The sequence below is a fragment of the Herpailurus yagouaroundi genome, unplaced genomic scaffold (genome assembly GCF_014898765.1).
Source record: "Herpailurus yagouaroundi ecotype Mexico unplaced genomic scaffold, PumYag 67525, whole genome shotgun sequence".
Lineage (NCBI taxonomy): Eukaryota > Metazoa > Chordata > Mammalia > Carnivora > Felidae > Herpailurus > Herpailurus yagouaroundi.
This window is the reverse complement of record NW_024420331.1, coordinates 2,875,101-2,900,952: the sequence shown is the minus strand read 5'-3', so window position 1 is coordinate 2,900,952 and position 25,852 is coordinate 2,875,101. Positions and strand designations below refer to the sequence as shown.

At 44.8% G+C, this 25,852-nt stretch overlaps 1 protein-coding gene across 7 annotated transcripts in view; it reads right to left on the bottom strand.

The window, feature by feature from the left end:
* Nucleotides 1-25,852, bottom strand: part of MID1 (midline 1) — a 590,830-nt gene that overhangs the window by 55,491 nt on the left and 509,487 nt on the right. For all 7 annotated transcript variants that reach the window (XM_040467620.1, XM_040467625.1, XM_040467627.1 and 4 more), the window contains one exon: nucleotides 13,595-13,690. In XM_040467620.1, coding sequence (XP_040323554.1) covers nucleotides 13,595-13,690 — 96 coding nt within the window. The remainder of the gene's footprint in view (nucleotides 1-13,594; nucleotides 13,691-25,852) is intronic.

Here is a 25,852-nt window from a genome sequence, read left to right as displayed (position 1 = left end):
GGGGACTTAATAGCAGGAATCCAAATTTTTTCCCGTCTACCTCTTTCACCAAAACAATGGCTTTGGAAGCTATAACATGAGGACTAACTCCAGAATTTGGGGAGTTATTTTCAAATCCCCAATGCATTCTCTTAAGGGCTCCTTCCTGATGCAACGGGGAGGGGACAGAGGAGAGCCTTCCATGATGTACCGCAGGAGGTGAGAGACTTTGCTATAAAGGGTTAGATGGTAAATATTTCAGCTTTGCGGACCATATGGTCCCTGTTGTAACTACTCAATGCCGCTGTTGTAGTATGAAAGCAGCCACCGACAATACGGAACCAGATGGGTGTGGCTGCGTTCCAACAGAACCTTATTTGTGAAACCCGGTGACGAGTCGGACTTGGCCCAAGGGGCATAGTTTGCCAACCCCGAGCAAAGGGGAAAGGAGCATGGACTTTGTAATCAAAGAGCCGCTGGTGTGAAAAATGTGTTGGATCTGTGTAGGAAGGTCTCCTCGTTTGCCTACTTTCAATGAAAATATCCGTAAGCTCTCTGGCACATAGTAGGTGCTTGATAGATATCAGTTTTCTTCAAAGCGGTTCCAAAATGAAGAAGTGGAATGGAAGGTGTTGCTCGTAATTCATTCAAAAACAATAAACTCCTCCCTTCCTCTCTCTTATTAATTACACATGTTATAAAATAAATGCTCCACACCCTTCCGTTTGGGTTGGGCACACAGAATGAAGAAAAAAAAAATCTATTAACCTGTCATGGACACTTGGGCCTATCAAGTCTTTTTCATAAAGTTTCTGAAAAGCAGTGCTTTCTATTAAGAAATTTTCAACAAATGTATTTGGCAAAAATCGCATCGTGGTCAGAAGCTAAAAAAAATTATTTACAGCGCGGGACAGTTAATGGGGTGCCGGGGAGGACAGAGGTGATCCGTCTCGGGGAAGGGAAGTCATTTCTAATGGAAAGAGGAAGCTTCTATCCCATGACCTTACATTACTCATTTTCAGTCTCACATGTCATTTCTCATCAAGTGGCATTCTTTTTAGTTGTTGTGCCGCGATTCCCGAGTAGTGATGGACTGGAAAAATACAAGGTTGAAGTCCTATTCGGGCTTGGGTTACTCAAAGATAGATGCCATCTGGCGCCCCGCAAAGTTAAGGAGGATGAGGATCGGACCTTGCTCTTCAGCATCCCTCACACTACGTGAAATACCCTCGACTGTATCACGGGTAGGACTCGCACTTGGGCGCAAGACTGGAAAATGTTAAGCTTCGTTCTGTCTTTCGGACGCGTCCCCACGTAACATCTATGAAGCCCTGCCTGGGTGTCGTCACTCCGGAATGCCAGCAGAAGCAGACGGACTGATCTTTCCATATCTGTGATGCCCAGTGTTTAATAATATTCACATTTAGTCAAATAAAGTCAAAGACAGGAGGCTTTAGGGAAACCGAACACGTGAGCTGGGGGGGTGGCAAAGAGATGCTTCCAGGAAGCAGGGCAGGGGACAGGGATGGAAGTATAAGTAGCTGCCAGGGAACACCAGTAGGGGTGGGGAGGTGAGACAGGGCATGACGCCAGAAGTGTGTGTCTGACCGAGACCACGGTGGCCGACTGCAGATTAATCCCGGTGGGAGACTGGGAAACTCAGAACGGTCCTGCTGATGGGGAGGAAGGGTGGGATTTACCTAATATCTCCCACGGGTGGCTGGTCGGAGGCTGTCGGGGGTGGCTGGGCAGTAATTCTCTGGAGTTAACGGCTGGGCACCCTGGGTGGGGGAGGCCCCCAGGCAGAGTGTTACGGGCTTCCAGAAGCTCTCGGGCCAGGAAACATAGGACTGGTGAGTGCTGGAAGCGCCTGGCACTGACCATTACAGACAGAAGTGCCTACATCAGAGGGGACGACGGTCTGGACGTTTCTTAAGAAAGAGATCTAGAGGGGGTCAGAGGGCACCGGTGTCCCACTCATCCAGTTTGTTCCACAGCCCCAACGACTTCTGACTAATTGCAGGGCTGAACAGACTTGGCATCTGGCCGTGCTGTCTATCCTGACCTTGGTTGTTTTTTCCTTCGGGCCACAATCTACCCACAAGTGTTCATTTACAACTGACCACAAGTGGGTCTAAATCTGAGCAATGACAGGCAAAGTTGCCTGAAAAGAAAACACGTGAAATCTAGTGAGTCAGACTAAAATATATGTATTTCTTTATCTAGAGACCCTTGGATTTTCCATCATTCCAACTCACTGTGAAATTATTATTGTCTTTTTAAAACAATGGCTCTCCAGTTCTAAGCTTAATATGTACGGTCTTCTAGAGTAAAACTGAATCTTAAAATACTTAAGTTAGGGATTACATGAAGAAGTGCCTCTCTCTCTCTCTCTCTCTCTCTCTCTCCCTGCCTCCCTCCCTCCATTATCTGAAAGATGCTGTCTTCTCACCTCCTAACTGGGAAACAGAATGTTCTGTTTACATTTGTCAGGATCAGGGGGTGGCGGGCAGGCGGCATCCTGCCAGGTAATGGAGACACTGCTTGCTTTAATGTTATTACCAAGAACAAAGCCTTCTTATTGTTTCATGGAAGCCTTCAAGGCGGGCCTCACGGGCATAGTTCTGATTTTTTCGAGACCACAAACAAGAGGAATTAATTCTTTAAGGCCATTTCATGAAAAACAGAAGGCAAAAATACTTTATTCTGCAAAAATTGAAGCAGGCCTTTGTTTAATTAGCCAGAGCCCGACCCAGGTCAGCGTTTCGTTAAGATGGGACGGAGGCTATGTCACCGGTATGAGAGAACACCACCTTCCTCTCGGATAGCGTCACTTCGGCGCCGTTATTTTCAGGTAGCGTGCCGCAGGAAGAAACATCTTGCACCAAAAATGATCGTGCCAACACTGCCCTTGCGAGCTCTCTCTATAAAACTAGGAACCCCGCAAGTCTTCATTCGGTGCTTCTTAGGATTCTGCCAGCCAACTAAACTTTCCATGCGGTGGCCATCCTAGGGACTTGTTGGGTGCCCACGATGTGCAAAGTGGCACGCGGGCCCAAACTCTGCCCTCCAAAGACGATGACTCCCTTAGAGAACAACTAGCACACACGCTGGCTGCACACAGAATTAACTGCACCAGAAACCCCGGAGCCAGACATATCTTACTGCCCCTTGAGAAAAGCCACGCTGAGGTCCGCCGCGGAGAGCTGGCGATGACCCATCGCACTCACACAGAGCCCGGCTAAGGCAAAAAGGTGAATTTGGAGGCTTAACTCTGGGGAGGGGTGGTCTTCTCTTGACCTTCTTCGAATTGACTTCCTTGATTTGATTTACGACAACTGAGAGTCGCCGTCTCTCTCTGAAGCTGTCCCTGCTTACTTGCTCTCCTAAGGTTTTTTTCTGAAACTGGGGAGCTGGTGCCCATGACGGTGCTGAGGGTGGTAGGAGGGAGATGAGACACAAACTACAGAGCACTGTCACCGTACAAGCTGGGCTTTGCCAAAAGGACACTGAGAAGGAATCTAACCTGGTCTGGAAGAGAAAAGGAAAGACCAGAGAATTCAGATGCTTGTCAGTTGCCGATTTTGAGGTTCTGGGGTGTGTGTGTGTGTGTGTGTGTGCGTGTGTGTGCGCACGTGCGCGCTTCAAACGTGTGTTTGAAGATCAAGAGAGCCTAATACTGAAAATGTCATTCTAGGGGCACCTGGGTGACTCAGTCGTTTATGCGTCCGAGTTGGTTTTGGCTCAGGTCATGATCTCACGATTCGTGAGTTTGAACCCCGCATCAGTCTCCACGCTGACAGTGTGGAGCCTGCTTGCGATTCTCTCTCTGCCTCTCCCCTGCTCATGCTCTCTCTCTCTGTCAAAATAAATAAACATAAAAAAAAAAAAAAGAAAATGTCAGCCCGTAAGCCATCTTCAGACCTAGGCTGACTAGCCATCATCCTACATGTGTGAAAGTGTTCAAAAGTGTTTCCCCCAACTTGTTTCGAAGTGGCTGTCTGGCCATTTTTTTCTTTTACAAACCAGAAGGGATAGAGAGGGTATCCCAGAACATCAAAAGGAAGGAGAGAGCTGTGCAACAAGGGGACGGGGAAGACCCACTGTGACCTCCCTTAAGGGCTCAGCAACGACCCAATGGACATTTCTCTCATCCTTGACTTCCGTCCTCCTAGCCCTCTGCCAGTGACAGGGCCCTTGTGCCGGGAAGAGCTCACAGTGTGCGTCAGCCATCCTGCTACTGCCTCCAGGAATTACGGCTGCTGAGATGTGCCACCATAGAGACCCTGTCCTGTGTACCGTCTTCTCAAGAAGGATCCTTTTTCGGAGCACCTGGGTGGCTCAGTAGGTTGAGCCTCCGACTTCAGCTCAGGTCATGATCTCGTGGTTTGTGAGTTCGAGCCCCGCGTCGGGCTCTGTGCCGACAGCTCGGAGCCTGGAACCTGCTTCGGATTCTACGTCTCCCTCTCTCTCTCCGCCCCTCCCCCACTCATGCTCTGTCTCTCTCAAAAACTAAATAAACAAAAAAATTTAAAAAAAGAAGAAGAAGGGCCCTTTTTCTGCCCTTCAGGATGAGAATTCATCTGATGCACTGATCGACACAAATGCACCAGTGACAGAGGGAGGGCAGAAGGAGGCAGCTGGTCTCTCTGGGAGAGTCCTGGTTTCTCATCCCTGGCCACGTGTCGTGTGCTGAACGCAGGAGATACTAGGAAAAGAAAGATAGCGCTCTGCTTCCCGAGGAGTCCAACCGACCAGGAGACGGAAGACGTGTGTTTGAAGAGCACGTGGATATTTGGCCAAGGACTGTACCTGTATCAACAAATCGTCATGGTGTTTTCCTTAGGCTTTTAAATTCAAATGGTGAATCTCATTATTCTATTCATAAATCCAACAAATTTTATAAAACCAAGAATCATCACTCTCGGGGGGATCCTGAATCAATGTTTAACTCACTCAACTTGAACAGACATAACTCCATTAAACAGTCAATACCATATATTAATTAGTTGATTCAGTTCCTGTACTCATTTTTTTTTTTAATGGAAGTAAATCTACCTAAAGGAAAATGCATAAATCTTAAGGGACAAGTCAATGGATTTTGATAACCAACATAGCCAACAATTTGACCAAGACATAAAATATCTCACCCCAGAAAGCCCATGGGCAACCGCTGTTCTGATTTTTATCACCAAATTCCTGTAACATTTTAAATTGCATTTATAAATGTAACATATTCAACTTACTTTATAAGCACTTTAAATGCCTAACGGTGTAAAATGAAAACCCTAACAAGGTAAACCTTCTCACGTCCTTAAGTAGCTCTTAGAAATCTAATAAATTAAACTTACAAATGTAGTGAAACTCCACTTTTCTCCTGAACGTTCCCAGCACTGGTCTCAAACAAACTATTTTACACTTTTAACGGAACAATCACAGGTCTAAAAGAAATTACGTGTTTCGGATTGGAATTTCAAAGCTCGCCTGTCAAATTTCTGTAATATGCCATTTTCTCTTAAATGCTACACACCCTTAAAATTCATGTTTTTCGCTCCACATTGTAATACAAAACGTTGAAACTATAGATACTGTTTCGGTCTTCGTCTTTACACATACTCCTCCATCTTCCTGGGGAGGAGGAGAAAGAGAACTTTCTTTACTAAAGGGAGCAAACTGATCATCTCAAAGAAGTATGCTTGTTATGGTGAGTTGGACAGGGTTTCCAATTCCCAGCAGATGGGATCGTTTCTTGCCGGGAGAACTCCCCTGGGAATCTAAGATTCTGATCATCTCTTTCAACGCTATCACCTGGTTTGGGTAGCTGAAGTTCAGTAACCACTCAAGTTGTTTTACTACTTGGTTAGATTCAGTCACCCTGCCCCCCCTTTTGTCTTACTGGCTGATTCTTGTTAGTCTGCCTTCAAGTCACATATCCATGGTCATCTGAAGGACATTCACCTCAACAGGCTTTGGGATAATAAAATCAGAAAGTTATGGTGGGACCTTGTAAGTGGTCGTTTTTGTTTTGGTGTGTATCTGTGTAAGTCCTCCCACTGTCGCCTTCTCTACGTGACAGCCACATGTCGCTGTGGAGCTGTGAGACTCGATACGGTAATCACCTTCTAACATCTGCAAGGAGGGACAAGGTGCCATCTTCCCAACCTACGTAAACAGATGGAAAGCTTTCTTGAACTTACCACAGCCCCAAACGAGCTTGCCTGGTCAGAGAATTAGGCTACTAGGATAGTTTTCATCACCTCCTATATGGAAACCTGATGTTCTATCTAGTGAAAATACTTTTAAAAGCATAGTAAAAGCTCTATCATAAATTCCCAGGCCGGGGAGTTACCTCACTTGGTTGTAAAAATCTTTATTTGTGCTGCTCCTCACTGAAAGCCTTTTACACGCAGTGGTAGCCTCGGGCTTTTTAAATAGCTGAATTTCAAATTTCATATTTCTGTTTCAAACGAAAATAATCAATGCTACAATCGTGCTCTTGTTAACGAACATTTTATACGCATGACTCCATTATTTTGCTGGCGAATTTCAAAATCAGAACAGAGCTCTTCGGTTTTCCCTATAACATTTAGCAATTTAAAACAGAAGTGAATCAAATGAAGGCAAAACATGATGTGTCCCGTTTCTCTCCCACTCTGTAATTATCTTAGGTACAGAGATGATTTCAGCTTGATTATCGTGAAAAGCGATTTTATATTCATTTGTTGAGAAATAGAATCTAAGCTAGATACTGAGACCCAGAGACAAAAGAGGCTAGTTCAGTACCAAAATGACAGGCTGACGGTTGGGACCGCTTATCTCTCTGAAGGGCAGGCACGAGCACAATCATGAGACACAATCTACCTGACAGTCACCCTCTCACCTGCGATCGCTCCTCCCGCAACTGGATCCATTCAGCTACCACCATCTCATGCGAAAGCTGGAGTCAGAACTAACCACAGCGGCCATTTTTTAGATCTGTCCCGACCTATCCTTATTATTCTTTACATCATGCCAGAAGCATCCTTATTGTGCTAGTCACCATCTGAATATTTCAAGGCAAGAAAAAAAATTAAATAAAATTGTTTTTCAAATGGGGCTCCGTCGGTTGAGCATCTGACTCTTGATTTCAGCTCAGACCATGATCCCCAGGGTTGTGGGATCGAGCCCCGAGTTGGGCTCCGCACTGAAGCGCAGAACCTGCTTGGGATTCTCGCTTTCTGTCTCTCTTTCTCTCCCTCTCTGCCCCTCTCCCCTGCGCATGCACATTCCCTCTCCAAAAATAAATGAATGAATGAGTGAATGAATGATCTCCAGGCAAGGACGGTGTGTGTGGAATAGTGTAGGGGAGACACGATGAAGAATTCCTATACTATGGGGAGAAACCACATCAGGATATATGTACTCTTGGGGTGCCTGGGTGGCTCAGTTGGTTGAGCGTCTGACTTTGGCTCAGGTCACAATCTCACGGTTCTCATGGGTTTGAGCCCCGCATTGGGCTCCACACTGACCCAGTGGAGCCTGCTTGGGATTCTCTCTCTCTCCCTCTCTCTCTGCCCCTTCCCCGCATGCTCACAGGCTCTCTCTCTCTCAAAATAAATACATATCTCTTAAAAATGTTTAAATAAAGATACATGTATTCTCTCTCTTTCCCACGGCTCATCCACTGGGCCCCAATTAAGGCCAATTATTTCACATTTAAGTATTAGCTTTGGAAATCTGCATTACTAAATTGAACTATGTTCAGAGGAACTATCTTCAGAGGCCCGTACATGTGCTCACACTCCAATCCAAGCCACCTGGTAGGATTCTGAATATGACACAATAGTTCATCCCATCCAAAGTAGAAAGAATAGCAGGTGAGGAGAGGTTTGGATCGTGTTTAAAAATGTTTTTTAAACATTTATTTATTATTAAGAAACAGAGAGAGAGCATGAGCATGGGAGGGGCAGAGAGGGAGGCAGACACAGAATCCGAAGCCGGCTCCAGGCTCCGAGCGGTCAGCACAGAGCCCGACGCGGGGTCGGACCCACAGACCGCGAGATCATGACCCGAGCCGAAGTCGGACGCTCAACCGACTGAGCCTCCCAGGCTCCCCAGTATCATGTTTTTCAACAACTTTCAAAGCTGAAACTTGGGAATGTCATTCTCAAAGTAATACCAAACTAACTAAGCCTTATATTCAGTCATTCCTGAGACTGATCTCTTATTCCAAAACAAGACCGGAAGACTTACTGCTGATGTCTTCTCACAGTTCCTCATGAACATACACCTAAGACGGTAACAGGATCTAATCCCCCTTATGAAACTTTTTTTTAAAGACAAGAACAATGAATCTAAGGAAAAGAGTTTCAAGCATGTGTTACATACTACTTTAATAAACAATTACGCTCAATCTCCACGGCTGAGAAAAGTGAAGTTTGGTACATGAGCTGTCCATTTTAGCAAACTGGATACATAGCCATTGTACACATGCAGTAGTCAATCTTCTCGTCTGCCCTGGGAATCCTAAGACTTGAACGTGGGAGAGCAGCCTTTACCACGGTGGCTCATAACCCAGGTTTTGAATGCCACCATATTTGTACTATCACATGATCGATATTCCGGAGCCGCTTAGACGGAGACCCCATGGATGATGTGGTTTCAGGAGGCCAGAATCTGACTCTAATTATACCTTGAGAGCATTCTCATGAGGGCTCAGGTGGGGTGGGAATCTAACCCTCATCTGCAAGTGACAAGAGATGGTGACTCTGCACATTCAAGTTGGCCCCCAGCGGGACATAGGTCATACAAGGTCAGACACCTGTCCACAAAACACAAACAGCACATTTGGCGTTCAGATGCTCGTCTTCATGCGATGGCTGTGGACAGAGCAATCGCCAAGGTTTCCATAGAGAGGGAGAGAGCGCTTTTGCGTCAAACTGTATAATAAAGTTAATTTAAACATAAAACCTGGGGCGCCTGGGTGGCTCAGTCGGTTGAGCGTTCGACTTCGGCTCGGGTCGTGATCTTGCGGTTCATGGGTTCGAGCCCGACGTCGGGCTCTGTGCTGACAGCTGGGAGCCTGGCGCCTGCTTCGGATTCCGTGTCTCCCTCTCTCTCTGCCCCACCCCTGCTCATGCTCTGTCTCTCAAAAATGAATAAACCGTAAACAAAATTTTTTTAATAAAAAGATAAAAAAATAAACATAAAAACCTCATGCTTCTTTTTTAACCCAGCAATTTTCCCTCTTATTTCAAAGCTTACAATTGAGTGCTTTTAGGATGTGGTAAATGACTGAAAAAGTCTTTTACAGACCCCCTGCTTTCCCAAATCAATGTTTTTAACCGTTTCTTACAAGCTCCTGTAACATATTACCCTCCTCCCTCTCAATTCACGGAGCCCAACATCTGGGCAAAAATGGAAGGAAATTGCCCTTAGTTCACCCCCAGGAAGTCTGTCACTTCACGTGTCATCTAGCAGTGGCGAGACTCAGAGAAAGCCAGCGAAAGAACAAAGTTTCCATTAAAATCAAGGAAAAACGATCGTTTAAAAACTCAGCGTGAAAAGGAATTTGTTTGGGAAAAAAAAAAAAAAGCCTTTGTCTTCTCCACTCTGATCTGGCAATTAATTAGTCACCCTTGCCCAGCCTTTCTTTACCATCTCTCAGCGGATTCCCCAAAGGAACATCTCTTTCGTGCCCGGGTGTTAACAGTCTCTGTGAAAGGACTCGACTCTCAGAATGTGTGGAGAATTTGAAACATGTCAGTATTTGCTTAACTAAACTGGGCCCTCTGATTTTGAACATAAAACTGGGAGGAGGCTGAGACGAACTAACGCTAAACTCACCCCAAGAGAATCCTCTAATGTCTTCCTCTTCTGAAGAAACCAAAGCCCGGTGGCTAAAAACCCACTCATTTTCAGAATCCCAGCCACCACGTTACGCACACACGTTTTGGGAGCCTACCTGATACTGTTCCTTCAGTATCTCTCCCCTCCTGAGGCCTGAACTGCCTCGGCCTTCATTCTAGTTTTAAAAAGATTTGGGGTGCCTGGGTGGCTCAGTGTGTTAAGCATCTGACTCTTGATTTCGGCTCAGGTCATGATCTCACGGGTCGTGATTTCGAGCCCCGCGTCAGGCCCCGTGCTGCCCGTGGAGCCTGCTTGGGATTCTGTCTCTCTCTCTCTCTCTCTCTCTCTGCCCCTCCCCTGCTCGCTCTCTGCCTCTCTCTCAAAATAAACAAAAATAAACTTACATTAAAAAAAAAGATTTGGTACTTAACTGTCAAAGAGCCATTTCATTTGCTTACCCTCGCTGTAAAAACAAGTTATGAAACAATGGGGATGTGTGGGGGGAGGGAGACCTTCAAACTCTTTTCATTCTAAAGAAAAGCAGAAGTGAATCCCAGGAAGGAGGTGTGGACTTATAAGGATGTGGCATTTCCTCAGGATCTGGTGGGAATTCATTGATTTGATTTACAACAATTGAGAGTCACGGGATTATTTTCCCTAGGAATGCTCATGCCCGAAAACAAGGACACCTTCAGGAAGAGGAAAAGGAAGAAACACAGTCTAGGAACCTAGGATGCGAACCCGGAAATTCTTTTCCACTGCCTGCATTTAAAAGTGCCTGACAAACTCCACTGGCTTTTTGGAGTTCGGTAGTGTGCTGTGAGGTTTTCCCTTGGGTGTGCACTTAGTGCATTTTGCACTAAGAGGTCCATTCGAACTTTCCATTAGGCAAAAATACCACTTCCTGAAAAGAATCAGGGATGCCAGTTGTCACTGTGAAAATTACCCAAGTCTCTGTGTTCCTCAATCCCTCATTAAACTTTCAAGAGCACATATAGCTAGACAAGGATGCAATTATTAAAGCCCACCTAGCTCTCAGCTCTCGAAAGCCGGTTCCTACTGATCCCCCCGACACACCTTGTGTGTCTACAGAACGAACTACTTGCTGTGCGCACATACACTCCTTCTCATTCTATCCCCGTGCCTCGGTTTCAAGGCCGCCTACCCTGGGAGGCGGGCTCACATCAGGCACTGCCTTTGGGACACCCAGCTGGAAGAAACGTCTGGCTTCTCTGAAATTCCAAGTACGGAGTCCGTACCTCTCTTACGGCAATTAGTTTCCAATTTGGTATTGTGGTTACTGCTTTGTCTTGGACAAGATGGTGGGTCCTCGGCACCCAGCACAGTGAACGCCCCACACACGAACGGAACGAACAGAGAAGCGTGGCGCTTTAACCAACCGAAGTCACCGGCCGGAAGCAAAAATTTACACCCTCGCCCGGAAATATCTGTGTAGTGAACACAACTCATAGATCAACGGTGTCCAGAACAGACAGAGCAGAAAGTCACGTTAAGCTACATTATCCAACACGTGGAAATAAGGCAACAAGAAGACTGTGCGCCCTTGCCGGGGCGGTGGGAGAACATCCTCCACCAAGGCCGCCCAACGAAGGGTCATGTAACTCCTCAGGCTGGGATGTCACAGAGTTCGGCTTTCTATTTACTCTCAATGGAGGCTCAGTCTCTGCAAAGTTAAATGTCAACTTGGACACTTGGAGAAAACTGATGATATATGACTCATTTTGCCCAAACGTTATGACTTTACTGCCCTTTACGTCACCAACCAGTTTTGCATTTCATTCAGCTGCCTGATTCTAGCGCCCTTCCTCCCGCACTCCCACCCCATCCCCACCCCCACCCCCACTGTTTGCCGGTCCTTCATCAGTGACCTCGATAAATCCCCAACGGACCCATTTGGTTATTGTATGAGAACTGGATGCTCAACTGCTGGGAAGTTACACTCTGAGAATATTGATAATTATGAATAAGAGACACATGTAAAAACATAGGTAGTCCTAGCATTACTTTTCTACTCATAATTCGTTTTCTTTCATTTTTGTCTAGAAGAAATTTCCCAAATACCAAATTTATTCACCTGCAAGCATTTCTTTCCATTTGGAGGCTTTGTTCAGAAACACAGTAAAATGAATGAATATTCTTGACTCCTTGTCTAGCATAACTTCTCATGGCCTACATGTGTCTCCTTGCAAGCCTGCTAAAATCAATTCAGTAGTAACTTTATTTATTTATTTGTTTATTTATTTATGTATGTTTATTTTTCAGAGAGAAAGCACACGAGCTGGGGAGGGGCAGAGAGAGAGGGAGACATACAGGCTCCGTGCTGTCAGCTAAGAGTCTGATGCGAGGCTCGAACCCACAAACCGGGAGATCACGACCTGAGCCGAAGCCGGACACTCAACCGACTGAGCCACCCAGGCGCCCCAGTAAGTAGCTTTATTTCGAAAGCCTTTATCACAGCTAAATATCTCATCTTTTGGCATCAAAACAAAATCTGCTTATAAATTTCTATCAATCATTCGAAATTGCTGAACATCATAGAAAGCAGTTTTACACGTTACAACGATAGCATTTCGTAAATTCGAGCCATACTAATACCGCATTAGGAGCAAGACCGTTGTTCTGAAACCACTACCGGCCGTAATGGAAACCAGACCCTGAGTGCTTTAAGAAGTCACTAGCTGAAATTGAATGGAATGATCACCCAATCTGTAAAGGCTTTGTAAGATTTCCCCATAAAACACAGGTAATTTCTGGGGCGCCTGGGTGGCGCAGTCGGTTAAGCGTCCGACTTCAGCCAGGTCACCATCTCGCGGTCCGGGAGTTCGAGCCCGCGTCAGGCTCTGGGCTGACGGCTCGGAGCCTGGAGCCTGTTTCCGATTCTGTGTCTCCCTCTCTCTCTGCCCCTCCCCCGTTCATGCTCTGTCTCTCTCTGTCCCAAAAATAAATAAATGTTGAAAAAAAAAAAAAAAAACAACACACGTTATGTCTTTTTTTTTTTTTTACTGGAGAGAAATTATTCTTGCTGATTGTCCTAAACGTCAAATGCCGTCACATCATAAAAATAAAATATAGCACGCGGATCGTTCCATTTTGTTCATCCATTTATTCCTATAACACATATTCACTTTACCCTACAATAATGAAAACATTATGCTTGTTCACTGTTATTTACCATGTTGTGTAATCAACAAGGCTCAAAACGTTCCCTGGAGACACCCTTGCCACAGGTGAATCCATTCGAAGCACACTCTTGACTTAATCCCAACAAGTGGTCAATTTCATGGAAACATATGTGACAGCGAAGATGCATTTTATAGACACCTGCGGTGGGTTGAATCATGTTCTCCCCGCCCCCGGAAAAATTACATCCAAGTCCTAACTCCCGGTATCTGCAAATATGACCTTATTTGGAAGTAGGGTCTTTGCAGACGTAATCAAGTTGAAGTGAATTCGTGCTGGGGTAGGATGGCCCCAGTCCGACGACTGGTGTCCCGGTAAGGAGGTTTGGTCATAGACACAGAGACGCAGGGGGAAGGTCGTGGGAGCACAGAGGCAGAGACAGCAGTGGGGGCAAAACAAAGCAGTGCGTGGGGAGAGATTCTCCGAGGTTCTATTTCCTTCGATTTTGTGCATCTCTTCTATTTGGCTTCTCCAAAAGATCTAATTTTAAGAAGGCTGCCATCTTAAAAATACAAAAGCCAAGGGGATAAACCAGCCCAGCGGTCTGGCAGTTCTCACGTGAAACACAGCGCACAGAGACACTCACCTCCACGTGCTGGCAGGTTTGGATGAGTTTAGCCAAGAGGGTCTCCAGTTCCGTGTTCCTCTTAATAAGGTTGGTGAGGTTACTCTCTAAGTTTTGCTGTTCAAAAAGAGAAGAAAAATATTATGCGGCATACTTTTAATACTTCAGCATACACAAAATTACTCATACTCAGGAAGAGCCGATCCATTTTTCAGAAACCTCAATGAAATCTATGCAGCTTTAAGGATTTATAGATTTAAGCTCGGCTTTGAGAAGCTGCATTTAAAAGAACCTTCAAAAAAGGTTCGAATTTCATTCTTTTTGTTCCTGCTTCTCGTACGAACTCCGGCACATGTACCTGAATAATTAGTTATAGGTCACGAACTAGGGAGAAAGGAGGTAATTGGATTTCTACTTCTTTACCTGAATCAGAAATAGCAATAATATAAGGAGTATATTCCCACAGCAAATCAACCATTATTGGATTTTTAGGATTTACCATCTTACGGGCAGGCTGAGGCCAGCCCCTCAGAGGAAGGTTTGAATTATCCGGCTATCGCTGACATTATGACTATTTATAGGCATTTATGAGATATAAGAGGTCCTCGCCGTACACATTTACTCACTCACGGTACATTTTATTGCACACACTTCTTTTCTTTGCCTATCAACCTATCAATGCCAGATCAAATTTCCTTGAAGGCCACATTTTTCACATCACTATCCTGCTTACGAATCTAGAATTATTCCCTATTCCTTGAGAACATCAAAGTTAAAGCTCCCTGCAATGACTATTAAACATCATTTTCAACCACAATAACCCACTTCTCATTCTCCGTTAATGCCATCCATTCATTCATCCACTCCTACAAGTACTTACGGAGTTTCTACTAAAAGCCAGACTCTGAGAGATACTGGGGAAGCAAAAATAGAGACGCCCACTGCCCGTCCACAAGGAGATGGCACTGCCGCTGGGTGAGAGATGCTCTAAGCGAGCCAAGGGGCAGAGCCGGGGCCGCCTGGAGAAGGTTTCCCGGAGGACACAGTCTTCCCGCTGAGTTGGGAAGGGTGGGCGCGGGTGGAAGGATGGGCGAGGGAGTGTCTGGCGAACAAGAGGGGACTTCTTGGGAAGATGTGAAGGTGTGTGCGGGGAAGCGCGGTCCACGGGCAGGGGTTAGAACAATGTCACGGACCAAGATCAGGGCAAAGGATTAGGGCGACTATGTGTCTCAAAAGTCAGGCAATTCACAAATTCAGCGGACATATGGGACAGAAGGAAAGTTTGTGCAAAAGAAAACAGATCGAGGATTTGTAATGCCATCTGAGAGAAAGGATTTGAAAAGAGTATGGGGGGCGGATTATGAAAATTTACAACTTCATAAAGGTGATAATAGCTCATTACACGGTGAAGTTGCTTTCTCAGAGTGTTTACTTCTCCTACTTTCCAAAACTTTAGATTTAGGAAGGTGTATGCAGGAAAATAATCGCTTTTATTTAACGGCTAAGATGTGTAAGTCAGAAGCAGAAATCTCTCTGGTCATTCTTAAGCAAGTTAAGCCGATCAATCTGCTCTTTATCCTATTGCCTGATTCTTTTTATTCCAAGGACCACCTTTTTCATTTCCCACAGATTCTTTATCACAGCTCCCTCTTCTTGAATTACTTTCTCTTCCTGTTCCCAGGGTGCAATTCCCTCCTAACTTCTCCTCCATGATATTTATTTTTTTTTTTTTTATTTATTTTTGAGACAGAGCGAGACAGAGCATGAACAGGGGAGGGTCAGCGAGAGGGAGACACAGAATCGGAAACAGGCTCCAGGCTCTGAGCTGTCAGCACAGAGCCGGACGCGGGGCTCGAACTCACGGACCGCGAGATCATGACCTGAGCCGAAGTCGGCCGCTTAACCGACTGCGCCACCCAGGCGCCCCCCTCCTTCATAATTTCAAGAGAACGAAACATTCTTATTTATTCCTCAGCCTATTCGAAAATTTAAAAAAAGCAATTCCATTATTTTCCTGTGTGCAACACTTCCTAAGAACCCGAACTCTTGATGACGGGGCTCGGGGTTGTTTCCCTGGCGAGGACCCTCCCACGAGACACCCGTGTGTCAGAGAGGCACAGATCCTGGTATGACTCGGTGCCTCTGTTTCCTGCCCTGAGAATTCTACCTGGATCCAATTCCAGAGAAGGTGGGAGCGATGAGTCCAGGATGTACCTGGGGAGCCCTGGGTCTCCTGTCCCGTGCGGGATTGTCTCCGCCGTGTGCCCCTCAGGTCCCCACTGCTCTGTCTCGTCCCCACTTCTCATGAGTAGCCCAGTTTCAGCCTTCCCTCACCATTCTACATTTCCTTTCATTTCCAGTCCTTGGAGATTCTCCTCGTATGTTTATACACGGTTATTAGTCTTATTTGTTTGTTTGTTTTTGAGAGAGACAGGGCGACAGAGCGCAAGCGGGGAAGGGGCAGAGAGAGAGAGGGAGACACAGAATCCAAAGCAGGCTCCAGGCTCCGGGCTGTCAGCACAGAGCCCGACGCGGGGCTCGAACCCACGAATTGTGAGATCATGACCTGAGCCAGAGTCGGATGCTCAACCGACTGAGCCACCTGGGTGCCCCGGTTGTTGGCTTTAAAAATCCATTTGAAAATATTTTATCTGTAATTCTCATGTGTTCGGAACTCAGAGGGAGGTTCTGCACATATTTCATCCGGACTGGAAGACCAACACGAACTCTCAAACACTCAAAGAGTCTCAAATAGAAATATTTTAAAAGGAGAAAAATGCCACCAATCATTTTATGGTCGGAGACCAGAGTATAATTTTGAGGCACTCCATTATTCAGGGTCGTCCTTGATCTAGATATGACTACTTTGTGGTGTATTTGTCAACTTCTTTTGGTATGTTAATCTTAGGGAATCTTTTTACTTGTCTTTTTGGCTGACCCTTCAGAGCAGGAAATTTCTAGGGAAAGATATCATCTAACTGTTTACGGTTCAGCTATCACAGGTATGAGTTTTCTAAAGCGAGTCAGCAAAAGAGAGCCGAATAAATATAATCTAACACATTTAGATTTTACAAACATCTGCTTGCTTCCCCTCCCTTTATTGAGCATACATCATGTATAAAAATCTGTTTTTAATCAACTAATGTGTAGACTAAAGCCTGTGGTTTAAACACACTGACCTATCTAGATCCTTTGGGGTTATTCACATTTAAATAGTACAAGTGTTACTGAAGTCCACAAAGAATTACTGAGTCACTTACAAGCATAATAAAGGGAAGTGAAGCCGGGAGACACTTGTTTCCAAGAAGTACCAAAGGGACTGACAACACTTGCGAAGAAAGCCCGGGTAATGGGAAGGTAACAAAATCCAGCGCTCAGCGAACCATGCATCCAGAAGCTTCCACCACAGGGACTTCTGTGGAGTTTTCTAGAACTTAACTGTATCGCTAACATCCTGTGTGGCGGTCAGCAGGTCCTATAACCTCCTAATTTTGGCTGTGCTTTGTGCAGAAGAGAGATAATGTTTTTTGGCATAAGGGTCGGGGGACTAAGCGTATGTAAGTATCCACTTCCCTGTGGATATCTAAGGAATTCTACAGAGTACCAAAAAAATAGTTTTAGTTTCCTGTTCTCACCTCGGAAACGTCAACATATTTACATCTCCTTACGGAGCTGAGCTTCGTGGAGACCGAAGGAGGCAGGCCGGAGTGACCACACATGCAGAGTGAGGAGACGGGGGGCTGCCCTCCCACCTGAATTCTCCTGGACAAGGGACTCTCGGGCTCAGTCTTCCCATCCACAATCTGGGCTACTGTCTAGGTCAGGGGAGAAAATGAACACGTACACCAGGAACCATCGAAACGCGTTCAGTTTGGTGTCAGTAGCAGGCACCACAACAAGGGGACCAACCCCGTGCCTCAGGCTTGCTGGTGACTTTAGGCTGCGAGCACCTGTTCTTGTCCTGTTCTTCTCCGCACTGGGGTTTTATCTGGCCCCAGGCAGAGCAGGCTGGGGTGCTGGGGAAAACAAGGGGAAGCTGATGCCTCTAGGGGCAGGAGGTGGATGAAAAGCCCAGTTCCCCTCATCTCCCAAGTGGGAACGCTCCGAGTCGTGCCCCGTAACATCTTCCAGAGAGCCCCAGCGAGAGGGGCCCAGTGGCCCACAGCAACAACCTGCTCGAGTCCACACCCTCTTTCCGCTTCCTTCCCTTCTTGGTCCCGCTTCCCCTCTGCCCTACAGATGCCTCCTGGGTCACCTTCCAACGTGGATTGTGAGCCATGGTCTTCTTCCGGGAGAACTCAACTGAAAGTTTACTGGGAAAATAATCCTAATGTATTATTTTTAAAAAAAATTTTTAATGTTCATTTATTTTTGAGAGACAGAGCACGGGAGGGGAAGGGGCAGAGAGAGAGAGAGAGAGAGAAAGAGAGGGAGACACAGAATCCGAAGCGGGCTCCAGGCTCTCAGCTGTCAGCACAGAGCCTGATGCGGGTCTCGAACTCATGAACCGAACCATGAGATCATGACCTGAGCCAAAGTCGGACACTTAACTGACTGCACCACCCAGGAGACCCCTAATCCATTATTTATGAGTACACCTTCTTATGAGTAATAGCCACATTAGTAAAAAAGGATTTTGGGGCGCCTGGGTGGCTCAGTCAGTTGAGCCTCTGGCTTCGGCTCAGGTCATGATCTCGTGGTCTGTGAGTTCAAGCCCCGCATCGGGCCCTGTGCTGACAGCTGGGAGCCTGGAGCCTGCTTCGGATTCTGTGTCTCCCTCGCTTTCTGCCCCTCCCCCGCTCATGTTCTGTCTCTCTCTGTCAAAATTAAATAAAAATAAAAAAGATGTTTTTCCTTTTGAAAGACATGTGCAAATACAAGAGATTGTTTTTTCTTCCTCCATTTTTTTTTTTTCTAGAGGTCACATATCTTCCGAATTCCAGGCTCAAAACCAGGAGTCACCGGAAATACAATGTCCGCCACAAATGTGAATCACATTTAAAATTTTCTAATAGTCATGTTAAAAAACAAAAGTAAAAAGAATCAGTTAAAATTAATTTTAAGACTATATTTTACCTCATTCAACAACCAAAATATTATTTCAACCTGTGATGAATATTAAAAAAACTGATGAGCTGCGGGCGCTGGCTGGCTCAGTCAGTGGAACAGGAGACTCTTGATCTTGGGGTTGTGAGTTCAAGCCCCACCATGGTTGTAGAGATGACTTAAAAATAAAATCTTAGGGGCGCCTGGGTGGCTCCGTCGGTTAAGCGTCCGACTCCGGCTCAGGTCATGATCTCGCGGTCCGTGAGCTCGAGCCCCGCGTCGGGCTCTGGGCTGATGGCTCAGAGCCTGGAGCCTGCTTCCAATTCTGTGTCTCCCTCTCTCTCTGCCCCTCCCCCGTTCATGCTCTGTCTCTCTCTGTCTCAAAAATAAATAAAACGTTAAAAAAAAAGATAAAATAAAATAAAATAAAATCTTAAAGAAAAACTGATGAGCTATTTTACATTATTTTCGTTTCTTTTTACTAAGTCTTTGGAGTCTGGTATGTGTTTTATACATGTAACACATAAATAATTCAAGACGGTCCTTCTAAAAGTAAAGATACACGATGGTCCTTCTGCAAGGCGGATTTGGTGTCTTAATATTAAGCCAATGATTGGACTGATAACCGGAAAGGATGTTAATTTTTCCCATAACTTTTTTTTCTACTGTTTGAGAGAGACAGAGAGACAGAGAGACAGAGTGTGAGCAGGGGAGGGGCAGAGAGACAGGGAGACATGGAATCTGAAGCAGGCTCTACGCTCCGAGCTGTCAGCACAGAGCCCGACCCCAGGGGCTCGAACCCATGAACCCCGAGATCATGACCTGAGCCGGACGGAGTCGGACGCTTAACCGACGGAGCCACCCAGGCGCCCCCCATGTCATGTAGTTTTCAGTGAGGGTTATCGGAGCTGATGCTTTAACAGTCCAGGGCAGGATAGCGGATTTCACATCAATCTCAATACGAGCCTGTAGGCATCGGATCTGGACACCAGCCGAGAATAGTCAATGCAACTTAACAGATGAGCTTTGTATTTCCACATACGCCGATCCCTAATCGAACAGCAAGGTAAGCAGACAAAAATACTGCTAATTTTAGCCTTTGGAGACCCGTACCTAAGAATCAGGTTGCAGGGAATTAATGACTTGTCATTGAGTGCCACTATTAAAATGTATGCCTGAAACAGGAGATTTCAGTAATTCCTTTCGGGTTTATCCAGGCCTTAAAGAATGTTTGCTCTTATTCCGAAGTCAATGCTTGAAAATGTCTTTAAAGTATAATATTAAGTCTGGATGCCTTTCAAGGCAAACACAGATCTGGCTTGTTTCATGCCATAATATTCAGAGCGACATTCAGGAACCGTGTTTGTAGCCCTGACATCCAACACCACCGCTCCAGCACCATCAGGATATGAACACGTTGAGTGCCACAATCCATACATTTTCTTCTAAGAAACTTTAATCACAATCCTTAATATGAAAACACACCCGTATTAACACATGCCACCTGCGTGAAGGCAAAAACTCTTTATATACGTAACGAAACACTTAAGATGTTTTAATTACATCGCAGGAGTTTAAGGTTCAACTCATGATGGACCGCGGATACGTGTGATTTATGCTGGTTTTATTTTTTAATGCCTTTTTTCATTGGTTATGATAGCTAACATTTCCAAATGCCCTGGCAAGACAGGCCGCCCAGGGAACTTCAAAAACATAATAAAACTCAATCTACATACAAATTTAAGTCTAGTGTTCCGTGGACTACAATTTGAGCCATTTTGATACGCGATACTGTATTTACCTTGTCAGGTTTTATTTGATATTTCTACATTAATTCCACAGAACCTGCTCCATATAGTTATAAATTCCATCGTCCAGAGTTCGGGGTTTATATTCTAATCTGGTAGTCAATAATACACAGGGAGCAATTTTTAAATACCATTTATGGTCTAGAAGCGCTTTCAGATTTTAATGGAGATAGGTAAATATCTCAGTAGAGTTAGATTCACCTAGTTCTAATTTTAGCAGATCCAACAACAACTCCTCGTCCCCTGGCCTTATTTCTGCCGGTAATAAGAGAGGCGAGCAACGGACCCGTAACCACATGTGTCACTTTTGAGAATCAATACTGAGGTGAAGGAAGCTGGATTACTAGGAACCTCTGAAAATCTGACATGTAGAAGTTCCCATTGCAAAATTTGTGCCCATAGAGAAGTATTTCAGATAAAACGATTGTAACTTTTATCAGTGGAACACACAGGAAGCATTTCCTAGGATTGTGGCGTAAGTAGAAGGGCCATGAAGGTCCAGTTGGGCAGCTCTTTTGCTGCCTTTCTCTGCTCATTTGCCCCTATCCAGGCTCTGGAATCGGCCTCCACACAGCACATAAGAGGCAACCAGCTGTCAGTCCAGAATTAGATGGTGAAGGGGCGCCTGGGTGGCTCAGTTGGTTGAGCGGCGGACTTTGGCTCAGGTCATGATCTCATAGTTCATGGGTTCAAGCCTCGCGTCGGGTTCTACACTGACAGTTCGAGCCTGGAGCCTGCTTCAGAATCTGTGTCTCCCTCTCTCTCTGCCCCTCCTTTGCTTGTGTTCTCTCTCTCTCTTTCTCTCTCTCAAAAATGATAAACTAAAAAAAAAAAAAGAATTAGATGGTGAAAAGATCATGGAAATATCGGAAAACAGACTGACAGTAGTAGTTGATTATTTCTGCTCAAAAGAAAAGTTTTCAAGTTGGGGAAATCTGAATCTCCCAGAGCAGGGGCCGATGGCACTGTACAGCCCGCAGACCAAATCCCGCCCACCACTTGTTTGTGTATGGCTTGCCAGCTCAGAATGGTTTTGACAGTTTCAAATGATTTGAAAAAATGAAAAGGTGAAATTTTGTGACCCACGAAGAGTATATGAAATTCACATTTCTGCATCCATAAAGTTTTACGGGAGCACAAAAACTGGGTTGGCTGTTGCCACTTAGGAGCCACAATGACAGAGTTGATTACTGGTCCTTTGCAGAAAGTTGGTCTCCTTAGAAACAATAAGAACATCTTAAAAAAAATAACCTAAACACTTTTTATTGGCTAATACGGAGTGTTTTCTCTGTTGGTCCAAATCATTTTACATTTTGAACAACTCAGCTCACTTAACATTTTCTTTATTAAAAACAAATCTTTTTTTAATGTTTATTTATTTTTGAGAGACAGAGAGAGACAGAGCACAAGCAGGGAGGAGCAGAGAGAGAGGGAGACACAGATTCTGAAGCAGCCTCCGGGCTCCGAGCTGTCAGCACAGAGCCCGACGTGGGGCTCCAACTCACGGACCGAGAGATCATGACCTGAGCCGAAGTCGGACACTCAACTGACTGAGCCACTCAGGCGCCCCTCACTTAACATTTTCAATCCGTGCTATGAGAGCGGAGGAATATGCCTAAAATTTCAATCATTCAGCGACCCAAAATTCTAAAGAAAACTCTTTTCGTTCCTTTTTGTTGGCTACCAAAACGATTTTTAATTCATAAAAGAAAACAATGGCTTTCAAGCATGGGTGAAACGCAAATGTCCGAGTCAATTCCTCTGTCAACTTTTGCTCAGAGAAGCAGAAGATCCAGGCTGAAAAAGACTCAGAAAGGACCTCATATGGAATCAAGGTCGTTCCAGCAAGAGCATGGTGGGTGTGAATAAGTGTCAAGCGTTGGGTTGCAGGTACACACCGAGTGTGGAATCACTCGTTAATTGCTTTTTCCATCCACTCGACTTTCCTCAGTCTTTTTTCTTCATCATAAGACACACCTCAAAGGGGTCCTTAGAGCACAAGATAATTAATGTCTGTAAAATCCCCTGAAACTGATGAACGTCATACACCTTGTTTGTATATGTCACTTCGAGCTTTACTTCCTCCATCACTCAGAGATTGAATAATCTTGATCTTATCCCCTTTCCTCCGTTTTAAGTAGATGATGACATTGTTAGATACTCATTAACGAACATGTTCTGACTTTTCTACTTAAATCGGGTTTTAATACCATCAAACATTTTTACCAGACCTGAATGTCTCATGGTGGATGTTTAGCCTTCAACGAATGGAAATATAGTTGAGTCTTTGATCTAATAATTTGGCATCGATCACTCTGATTTGCTTTGTTTCTATAGCAACATTTATCTCCTCAAACTTTTAGGTTTTAGAGGAATATGCCTTTTCTGGACCAGCTGCTGAAAATGATTATTAAAATTCAATACATGGGCAGCTCTGCTCTTGAATTTGTGGCATTCCCAAGAAGGATTCATATTGTTCACAAAATTCATATCCCCATCTGGGAGGTGCAAAAAGTATTAAAGCCAAGGGAGGTTACACTCTTTGACTCAAAAAAATAGATTAAAATTCCATTCCATCCAAAGGGGTCTGGTCTGTTAAGAATTTACAAAATCAATGTTAGTAAGAGAATTCCCCATTTGGGACAGCCTAGAGAATCAAAGAAGAATATGAAAGCATGCCATTGTTTCTCAGCCCTGAATAACCTTCAAAGACAGAACCTTCCTTGGGTTTTAGACCTCTGAATCTCAAATTCCTTGAATTCAAACCGCATCCTTCATCCCTGACTTGACCATCTTTACTCAGCCATTTCCTCCTCATTTAGTAGGACCGATTCTGTCTTTGTCCAATCAAGGTGATTTTCATGGAGTCGAAATTAAAAAAACATAGAAGTTATGGAAGGAAGGGAGGAAGGGAGGAAGGAGGGAAGGAAGGAAGGAAGGAAGGGAGGGAGGGAGGGAGATGATGCCGGATCACAGGGTAAGTGGTTCCCACCCTGGCCTGTTTGCTGCAATCACCTGGGGAACTGAACAAACACCACGCTCAATCTACACCCAACCAGCGTCTGAATTACTTAGGCTGGGGTAAGGTCCAGGGATTGGAATCTTGAAAACTCCCCAGGAGATTCTAATGTGTAGCCAAAAGCAAGAATTATTGCTCAAAACTGAGACATCGGGCTGCTGCATCTTGGGGTCTGTAACACAGTGGACACAAATTCATAACTTACTCACTTTACTAGTTTTACACTGTAAGATTTATTCAGAACAAAAAGAGTCTTTTTTTGTAATGCAGCATATACATATAGTGAGTGCAGGGATAAAAGTACATATAGATGTCGCTAGAAGTGTGAATTTATGGGAATTTGTCATAGAAAAGCCCAGGAACCTTACTAAAACAGTGCTTTGCAAGCGACACCGATTATTACGGTTCAGAAATTCAGAGGACTTTTTTGACTGGAAATTACAGGGCAATACTTTGTTGAATCACTCAAGTATTCCTAATGGCTAAAGAGAACTTCTGGGGGTGCCTGGGTGGCTCAGTCGGTTGAGCGTCCGACTTCGGCTCAGGCCATGATCTTGCAGTTCACGAGTTCGAGCCCCACATCGGGCTCTGTGCTGACAGCATAGAGCCTGGAGCCTGCTTCGGATTCTGTGTCTCCCTCTCTCTCTGCCCCTTTCCCGCTCACAGTCTCTCTCTCTCTCTCTCTAAAAGTAAATAAACATTAAAAAAATTTTTTTAGAAAGAACTTCTGGTTACCTTGATTTAGACCTTGCAACCTATTACTACCATACCAACTTAGTTTGTTGATTTCAGCAGTAATTATCTCACCAGAAATATAACAGAAGTATGATACAGATGTTTATAATCCAACAAGATTTTTTAATGCGGTAAATCAAAGATGTAGGGGGGAAAATGTTAAGAACTCTTGATGACAAAACAATAGATTCACTGCCCTACCCAGATTCTTTGAAAGGTCAACTCTGCAACAAAACTGCCCTGAAGACTAGAAAAGCCCCTAGACTAAAAGGTAAAATGCAAATATTTACAATGATGGAAACCGCAGTGAAACCATTTCATTCCTTCCATCTTTGTCCATAATATTCTGTGTCTTTGATCGAGAGCCACCTGTCTACTGGCCAAAAATAATAACAATAAAATAAATAATAATAATAATAATTCTAGAGAGTTAATTATTTTACTTGTGGTGCTTTACAAAAAAAAAAAAAAACAATGATTAAGCCATTTTCCCAGAGTTGGTTTGTGTATACATGACCAAAGACATTTTAAGGTTCAATGTATTTCGGAAATGAACAAACTCCCATTTCCCCGGAATAGATCCTGGTTTGCACATACAATGTTTTGCTAAAGAGGAAGTCAAAGAATAAATGTCGCTTTAAAAAAAAATGTTTAAAGCCATTTGCTTTTAACCCAGTGAGAGAAAACTGTCCAATATTCAGAGAACTGGAAGGAGACTTGCCCGTTAAAACAATTACGAATTACAAAGTCCCATCTTGTCCTGTCCATAGAGTCTAGTTTGCAAAATGTAGCGTGGACCACGCAGCGGCCTCCTCCCCGGGGAGCTGGTTGGAAAGGCAAACTCTTGGGCCCTGCCCCAGATCTGCTGAATGAGAAACTCGAGGCGGCCCAGATCCTGTGATTTAATAAGCCCTCCAGGGGATTCTGGGGAGTGCTAAAGTTTGAGAACCACTTACCTGAATGTTGTGACACTCTGGGGCGGGGGGGGGCGGGGGAAGTAAAATTTTTACAGAGAAGAGAAGCTAAGTGGGGGGTAAGTAATGCCTGTGCTGTTCTTTTGATGCTATTACTCAGTCTTTGTCATCAGGCCTTATTCTTGGCCCCTAGTTCCTTCAGTCTCCACTGGGAAACAGGGGTGAAACGAGGCAGGGCTGGAGAATTTGGGCAGAGCGGGGAGATGACCCCATGTCATGGCAGACGGAAGGTTTGGGAATGAATGTGTACCTCAGTCAACCGTGCTTTTTACCCCGTCACCATTGGCAAGTCTGAATTGCTTTTTCTAATAAAAACATAGATAGAACTCAGATGTTCAGAAAGTTCCAGGAAAAAAAAAAAATCAGTCTTGGTGAAGTTGCCCCAGTGTATTCTCAATTACTTATAAATGCTGTTTTGAAAAATGTTTAAGTGGTGTTGAAAGGGGGAGAGGGCAGTCAGCCAGCAGAGGACCCAAACTCATCTGTTTATGATGAAAACATAATGCCACCCCCCCCAACTGGTTGAAGTCAGTGCACCTCTTTACGATTTGGCTTGACACAAAGCACACAAAGCTGAAAGCAAACGTTAAAGTTCGCTCTCAGAACGTTTCAGCGTGACTTTTGTCATCTGATTTTCAAATGTCTGTGATCTTGGTTGACCACTGTGATCGGACACTCCAGGGAGGTCGAATGCTAA